Genomic DNA, 9,006 nt, shown 5'->3' with positions numbered 1-9,006 from the left:
ATTGTGTGGATAAAACAAAAGCTTATTTAATGTTCATTCAAAAAGGTGATTACAAAAAAATAGAAAGAAAATAATAGTTCATAGCACACAACAAAAGAAGTATCAGGTTAATAGAGACAATTATAAGTTCTTACGTATCCAGTTTTGGCAGTATGTGATGGTCCGTGGTGGAGACCTCAAGGTATGAGAATCTACCCACCATACTGATGCCTCTCCTTATATACCATCTTGCCTCATAGACATACATTGAAGATTATTTTTACAGTTACATAACCCAATATGGTGGTTTGCTGATATGGCAGTAACTTCTATACCTATAATAGAGTATGTATTTTCGACTGTGTACCATTACTTCATGTTGGCATATTTCAAACATATGGCTAAGGACTTTTCATCATTAGTTATCTCCAAATAACCCATGTTGACAACGAGTCCTATAGATTTGATGTACAGAACAGGTGCGCCTGCCAAGTTTCTCAGAATAACCTCTGTCACGCTCTGAAACTACCCAAAACTTCTGAGAGCTTATATGTAATATTTTTTATCATAAGAGATTAATATTTTACAGTCCCCCCTGATTATGATTTAAGAAATATCATAATCAATCCTAAACTCATTCTCTCACCATTCGTATCACATTCATTCTTTATTCTGAACACCTTGTATTGACACCTGTATTGAACATCATCTGAGTTCCCAAAAACTTCTAAATTAAATTAAAAATTCACTCAAAAAGTTAATTATTTCTTTTTAGCATTTCTCTTAAAATATCATCCTCCTTTTTCATTTCTGTCTTTATCTTTTTATATATCTTCTTAATTTTATAGGTTATTAAAATCTGATAAAATATGCATAAAAATATCAAAATAAATAATATTATTATTGGATTTGTTAATATATTTCCTGCTACCATTTTCGCTGAAGACTGTGACCAACTAGTAACTGATTTTCCTAAATTTTTCCACCAAGATGAGCCTGACATACTTGTCCACTCATGTTCAATATCATTTAAACGACCTTGTTCATGTCTGAATACAATTTCAGCTTCTTTTAGTTGTTTTGTTAATAAATTTAACAAACCTTTGTCTTTCTTTATCTCATTTGTCCACATATCCCATGGGAAATTATTTATTTGAGACAAATTGAACTGTATCGGAAGGATTTTCAGATTTCTTGTCCCTATTGACGTAATGTTAATACTTCCTTCCTTCTTGGAGATAGTTTTTACACCTCCTTCTATACAATATAAGCCTATTGTCAGATTTTCAGCATGTACACAAGAGGAGAAGAATGCAGAAACAACTTCTTTTTCGGACATAACTTGGAAACAAATTTTGTTTGAACTTATTGGAGTCACCAAATCATGTAATGTCCGCACATTCTCAACCCTAGCGTGACATGAGGTATGATTGTGAAAACATGAATGGGAAATGACTTTATCCTGTCCAGGTAGACACATTACCTTAGAAACAAAATGTAAGCATGAAGAAATGTCTAATTGTTCAGTGTTTGTACCATCAAATGCAAAATCTGTGTACTGTAATTGATAATATAATAATTGTGTATTACTAACAGGAATGCCCAGAACAGTTATAGGAACCATGGTTTCTTCTCTTCCCGATATTGGGATTAGTGATGTTCCTATACAAATGTTCTGTTCACATCCTAACCACTTATTTACCCACAAATCTGTATGATTTAATGCAAAATTATATTCTGTAGGCAAATTTCTCATTATTCCTAAAGGTGTAATTCCACTTTGCAATGCTTGTGCAATCATTTTCAGATTGGTGGAATATTCAATCTGAACTTCTAGACATGCTCTGGCCACTTGGGATTCCTGTTCACTTTTTACTAGAGCTAAAGTAGCATCTTGTAGATGTGACACTGGAGATCCCAGCACAGCAGCCGTGTTCAAAACCATCTTTTCAAGGAGTTGATTCAAACTTTTCTGAATTTTTACTCCTTTACCTCCAACATACCCAATATTTTCCAAATCTGATTTAAGTGTATGAATGTCCATAGTATTAATTAAACTTCCCACTGTTCCTAATCCCCCCAAAATACCTTCTAATATCCCCCTCTTACTTCTAACCTGTGTTGAAGTTCTTTTCCCAAACCATTGTTCTATTCCCATCTCCATGTTAATGAGATGTAATTTACACTGGGGATATTTGGAAGATATTTTCCAGTTAGTCATATTGAAAGTCCATATCATGGTCATAAATACTCCATCTCTTAATAGAGGTTTAGATTGGAATTGATTGATTTGGAAAGGAGTAGATGGTTGAAACCTTGTCTGCGTACATACATTATCTACTGCTGACCAAACATTTACATTTACATCTTTGCACTGTTTGTAATTATTTTTAGTTAAAACACAACACTGGTAAAGTCCAGAATCCTTAGGAGATGGATTCTCTAGAGAAAAAACAAAATTCTTATCCAACCATCTCACATTCCCGTATTGACTTCTATGTAAAACATTTGTTGGACCATTTGAAAAACTTCCCAAAAATAATTTGTTTCTGGTCCATGTTAACAAAGACTCGGGAGGTAACTCTAACCTTGTGTTGCATTTTAATAAAAGAGGAGACATATTTTCTTGACTATGTACTGCTTGTGGTGCAACCCTTACTTCTGGAGTGATAGTATTTGTTACTGTAAAAACTACAGATACTTGTACGCGTACTGGTTCTCTGGTTATCTGGAAATTCCATGTTTTTACCCAATCCTCATCTCCTTCTGTAATAGAAAGTAATGAATGATCCAAAATTTTCCCAAAAAGTTGTGATTTTAACACAATCTCTCTTTCAGATGTTCTAACTGTCCCTTTTACGAGCATATCATTAGTAATATCACCCGACCATACAGCTTTCTCTTCACCTCTTATCTCTATATTCCAGTATAACACATCTGTAGGATTGCATTCCCATGTGCCTGTCTTATTATTATGTATATAATCTCCTTGTAACTGTGTAAATTTAGACTTTGGTCCTGTGGCAGCATGTAATATTATGTTAGTGTCGTGTATGAAGTGTAGTTCAATACAGCATTCTACACCATAACCCATGCAAATGTTTCCAGTAATATCTACTGAATCATCCGGTATGTCTTCATCTATTAGATTTTGTATACTTGATCCTCTTGGTTTCCGTGAATGTAAAGTTCCTTTGATATGTCCATTCACTTCACTAGGATTCGTTCCATGATAAAAAATGTCTTCTGCGTAGATCACAATTGAAATAGTACAAAGTAGCAGAAATGTGGTTCCCATCAGGTAGTAGCTTTTCCTGGGAAACTTTTTCTTTTCTTGAAGGATTGGTGTAGAATCCCTTCCATCAAGGACATGGTATTCCGTATTCCAGCTCTTATTGGAATCCATTTCTTCCTAAAAGAAATGCAGTATCATTATTTTGCAATGTACAATTTGCATTGATCAACATGTACCCACACTTTTTGTTGTCTGCGGGTATTTTTAACCATGTTAGATGCTGGTTGCACTAGGATCATAACTCGTCCCATGGTATCGATTATTTCAAAGGGACCTTCCCAGTTACTTTCCCAAGGTCCACTCTTCCTGAAAGTTTTTATCATGACTAGAGCCCCTTTTTTTTTTATTTAGATTCATATGGTGGCTCCATCCTCTGCATTCTTGATGCAGCATGTGGAAGAATGGTTTTCAAGTTTTCCTGTAACAATTGCAACCATTTGGACCTTGCAACAGCATCTTTTTGAGGTGTGGACAAAAATGGTTCATGTGGGAAAATCAATGGCATTTTTCTTCCTGTCATTAGTTCAAAGGGTGTAAACTGAGTTGTAGAAGAAATTGTTCCTCTAACACTCAACAGTACAAAAGGTACTGCATCAACCCAAGTATTACCTTTATCCAATAACATTTTTGCAATTCTGGATTTTATTGTTCTATTCATCCTTTCCACAATACCAGCAGACTGTGGATGATAGGGGACATGAAACTGTTGTTGCACCCCTAGAATAGCACAAACTGCTCGCATGATCTTTCCTGTGAAGTGACTTCCTCGATCAGAGGTGATCATTCTTGGGATCCCCCAAGTACAAAAGACATGATTAACTAATGCTCTAGCTGTAGACAAAGCATCATCTTTCCTGACAGGTAAAATTTCAACCCATTTAGAAAAAACATCTACTACAACCAATGCATACCTGAGACCATTTTTACCTGATGGTAATGGACCAATGTAGTCAATTTGTAATGTAGACCATGGACCATCTGCAGGTGCGATTCGCAGTAGTGGCGGTTTCTGTCCTTTTGGTCTTGGATTAATTTGGGCACAAATGAGACATGATTGAACAATACTTTGTACAGTCTCTTCCATCTTTTCCCAGTAAAATTTCTCTCTGAGAATGCCTAACAATTTCTGTTGGCCCAAATGACCCAAGCTTTCATGATTGTATCTTGTAAACTCATCCTGTAGATGTTTTGGTACAACAGGACGCAAGTCCCCGTGTAAGTCATGACACAAAACCCCGTTTTCACAAACAAAGGGAGGTTTTGGATCAACCCGGGAAGCAACAAGAGTTGTATCTTTTTCTTGCTCTTCCGCAAAAGAAGGGATATGCGTGTCTGTTCTTTGAACTGCTGAAACCTTGAGAGGTTCAGGTTCAAACACTTCTTCTCCTCTCAGGGCTGCCTCTTTGGCTAACATATCTGCGGTTGCATTTCCGACAGATAATTCATCATCAGACTTTTTATGGGCAGGAACTTTGACAATAGCAAAACCATTAGGGGTTTTTGAAGCTATTTCAAAAATTGTTTTCAGTGTGTCGCTATGTACAAGAGTCTTGTTAGAAGAATCTACATAGCCTCTTTTTTCCCAAACTGGCAGATAATCTGTCAGTGATCTCACAACATAGGAGCTATCACTGTAGATCACAATGGGACACTGATCGTCAGCCTCATTCAGCTGTAGCACCATTTTTACTGCTTCTAGCTCTGCCCTCTGAGCTGAAAAATGACTCGGTAACTTGTGTTTTACCACCTGTCCTCTTGTGGGATAAAAAATGGCATATCCTGTATAATAGTGCCCATCTGAATAGAATCGGGAACCATCTACAAAAACTGCTTCATCTGCTACCTCTGCCTTCCGTCTGAAGAGTGATGGACTTGGATCCTGAAAAGACTGGAGACAATCATGAGTTTGCCCTTCATATTGCATCAACTGAGGAAGAACATATTTGGCCTTATAATCTACCTAAGTTTGATTGGGAGATAATGACAGTAACCAATGGGCAAATCTCTGATGTGACACACCTGGCATATTTTTCTCAAAGAGAAGTTTTAGTGTAGAATGAGGAGTTTGCAGAATGATTTTGTTAAAACCAACAATGTGTTCAGTTGCTTTGACTGCAAAGTAGACGCCTACCAAATGTCTCGCACAAATTTCGAAACCTCTTTCAACAGGTGAGAGAAGCTTAGAAAAATAGCCCAAAATTCTCCACTCTTCTGCCTGCAATTGTAACAGAACAGCCGACACCGCTGTCTCTGATGTGTGAACTTGTAGAGCAAATGGAGCTGAAGGATCTACTGTGGACAAAGCAGGTGCATTCTGTAAATTCATTTTCATTTGTTCAAATGAGGTTTGTTGTTCATCACCCCAGGGACCAAAATAATCAGTATTTTCACCTTTCAAAAGATCGTACAAAGGCCTTGCCTTTTCAGCAAAATTCTCAATGAAATCCCTAGAATAGTTTACAAGACCTAAAAAATGTCGCAAAGCCTTGTGTGTGTTTGGGATTGGAAGTGATGCGATTGCCTCTATTCTCTCCTGCAATGGCTGTCTTTTTCCTGGACTCAGTAAAACTCCCAAAAATTTCACCTCGGTCTTCATCAATTTGACCTTTTTAGTGTTCAATTTCAACCCTGCGTCATACAACAGTTCAAACAATTCTGCCAAAAGAGAAACATGTGACTCCTTATCCTCAGTAGACAACAGAATATCGTCCACATATTGTAGTATGCAATCAGGCCTAGAAAATCTGGATAATACCTTTGCCAACGCCTGATGAAAAACACTGGGTGACAAATGTGCTCCTTGCGGTAACCTGCAAAACAAATATTGCTCATCCAAGAAAGTAAATGCAAACTTGTACTGACAACTCTTTTCAAGAGGTATACTGAAAAAACCATTACTAATGTCTAGCACAGAGAAATATTTTGCCTTTGCATTTAGCCTTGCCATCATATCATGAGTATCAGCAACAATGGGAGCTACGTTAGGAGTATGTTTATTAAACATCCGCAAATCCAATATCATTCGATATGTACCATCAGATTTCAATACACACCATAAAGGATTGTTACTTACAGAGTTAGCCTTACGTATGACACCTTGAGCTAGCAATTCCTGTATGATCTTAGACATAGAATCAATTGAATCTGGAGGCAATTTATACTGACGCTGCGGAGGAGGGTCTCGTCCGTCTACATTCACAATCACATCCTTCATTGTACCCACCTCATTTCTGAACTGAGCCCAAAGAGAAGGAAAGCATTGTACAATTTCGGTCAGTACCTCATCACCACCAGTTTCAGGCCACAAATGATCTGATGACACAACATCATTCAAGCAAATACTTCCAACATGGCTATATTCACTAGGGTCAATGACAACAGGTTTACGTCCATTAGAATCTTTCCAGATCACTTGATTCCCTAGATCAATTACCCATCCGAATCTCTGCATAAAATCTGTGCCAAGTATATTCTCAGAATCACGACAATGCCAAATGTCAATTCCTGTTTTGAAAGAACCTGGTATTTCCAACATAACATTAGAAACAAGCTTTGCTTTTGTTTTTCCTTTTCCGCTGAATCCTATGATATTACAACTTGGAGATTCTGGGTTTACCATCAAATTAAGGTTGGTAACACTTAATTGTGCCCCGGTATCAATCAGAAACACAGCACTCTGTTCTGCCAGAATCACCTTGACAAATGGTCGGCCACAATCATCTAAGGTTACTCTCGTCACAAATTCCAATGGATGGGGTGTGGGAGCGTTCTTTGCTAGTCAGAGAGATGGAGATGGGAGCAAACCAGTGTCTCTTTTACAAGCACTGTCCCTGCAATTTGACTCCTTCACTGTCATCTCTCTGATCTGTCTGATTAATGGAGCATATGGTGACTGTGTCTGTGTGGTGTCAGTGCGAGGAGATGTGAGAGAATTGAATGAAGGGGCAGAAGGTCTGTTGGAAGATTTTGGAATAAGTCCGTTTTCTCTTCCAAGCTTACCTGTCCCCGATGTACCTGCCTCTGATTCTGCTCTCAAGAATTTTCTGCACTGCCACTTCAAGTGTCCAGGTATACCACAAAAATAACAATGAACATTGTTCCTTTGTGTGATATTTTTACCTCTATGCTCAGTGTAATCTCTATTCCTGGATGTTAAAGTGGATTTAAGTCTTGGTTGAGTTCTATCTAATGTCAGTTGTCTATCTTTTTCCTCATGAACTACAGCTATTTTTGCCTTGACCTGATTCCGCTTCATGGATCTCCTAATTTTGTCAATAAAAGCCGTTGCCTCCTGCAATGATGCCAGAACACTAGCCAATTGCACTGATACAGGATCTAGGTACTTGAATTTTGATACATATAATTTGATCATGGATGCTGATTCCTCATTAGACCCAACAGGCATCACCATTCTATAGGCCTGTTCAAACTTGACCAAAAAAGCAAATGGGTCATCATGGATACTCGCACTCAATTGATTCAAAATGTCAACTGAGGGCGTGTCTCCTGTGGTAAATACCAGCAATTGTCTAAGTCTGTCTTCTTTTGTACTATGTGTTAATTCATTACCATCATTAAGTTTGGGCGTGACTTGTAACCTTTTGGCCATATGAGAAGGCAACCAGACTTTGAATGCCTTGTTTTTTTGTTCATCATTAAGATTGAACTTATCTGTATTAGATTCAAAAATGTCTGCATTATCAAAAGCATCCACCTTCTCATTGTACTTTGGGATGTCTTTTACAATTTTCATCAATTGATCGTGTATTTTAAGATTGATTCGTGCTGCTCTGTCATGTAACTTTTTCCTTTGTAGTTCAACTCCCTGTAATTCTTCCCCTGAAATTTCAAAATCTTGTGTCTCTGGTATAAATGATGTGGAGGCACTATCTTCACTTTTACTATTTGATCTTGTATTTACAGAAACCTTTTTTATGTCTTGGTGTAATTTGGACAATAACTCTGTCCTGGTATCAATTTGATCCTCCAATTGTTCAATATGTCCTGCCAAAATCAAACAATTTGGACAATCAAAGTAATCCCCGTCAGTGTCTTGTGTGTCAGTATGACTGATGTCTTGTGTGTCTACCTGTTTGTCAGAATGACTGATGTCTTGTGTGATAATGCATGCTTTGTGTGCTTGTGTGTCAGTTTTTTCAAAAACCAAATTATTGTACACACGGACCATATGCATCACATTTTGAAGCTTTCTCTGTAACTTTTTTACAGAAAAAAACCTTTTATCAATGCTAAGATTTTCTGCTTCACATTGGGTATATAAACTAGACCACAATTGTGCGTCTGTATGGCTATGAACAAACTTAAACTGTATGTTACTTTTCTTAGAATATTCATGAATAAAATCCATTTCTCACCTATGGAATGGCTTTTCCTCTCCTGGATTGATCCAACCGTCAATGGATGGTGACTTTTCCGTGCTCCGCTGACCCCCACGTGGTTGTATGCTTTGGAGACAAACTTCACTCCTCACTGTCCAGTAGATTCCGTCCGATCCTTGTGAATGTGGAATTCCTGAGACTTGTACAAGTATATTTTTAGCTTTCTCCTCCCCCCGGTTTGTACTAGAGGAAGAATTCCACTCAAAAAAATCAGAGCTGGCTATGGCTCGCCATTAATGTTAGAAAAATTTAACACTTCCTTATCTTGGATAAGGGCACAGTGAGGATAAAAAGGAAATCAGTCTTTGAATTGTGTGGATAAAACAAAAGCTT

At 37.5% G+C, this 9,006-nt stretch overlaps 1 protein-coding gene across 2 annotated transcripts; it reads right to left on the bottom strand.

The window, feature by feature from the left end:
* Window positions 1-213: 213 nt before the first annotated feature.
* On the bottom strand, window positions 214-8,979 carry LOC141194400 (uncharacterized). Of its 2 annotated transcripts, none has more exons than XM_073662305.1 (2): window positions 8,650-8,979; window positions 214-3,391 (listed from the first exon to the last, which is right to left on the bottom strand). In XM_073662305.1, the coding sequence occupies exon 2, from the start codon at window positions 3,383-3,385 to the stop codon at window positions 737-739; it is 2,649 nt and encodes an 882-aa protein (XP_073518406.1). In that variant the 5' UTR covers window positions 3,386-3,391; window positions 8,650-8,979; the 3' UTR covers window positions 214-736. The 2 variants fall into 2 exon arrangements, with proteins under 2 accessions (XP_073518406.1, XP_073518407.1); XM_073662306.1 differs by having other exon boundaries at window positions 214-3,387.
* Window positions 8,980-9,006: the final 27 nt, after the last annotated feature.

The sequence above is a fragment of the Phyllobates terribilis genome, unplaced genomic scaffold, assembly GCF_046119375.1.
Source record: "Phyllobates terribilis strain yellow unplaced genomic scaffold, ASM4611937v1 Scaffold_70__1_contigs__length_7381418, whole genome shotgun sequence".
Lineage (NCBI taxonomy): Eukaryota > Metazoa > Chordata > Amphibia > Anura > Dendrobatidae > Phyllobates > Phyllobates terribilis.
The sequence above is the reverse complement of the archived record's forward strand: the minus strand, read 5'-3'. Positions and strand labels throughout refer to the sequence as shown.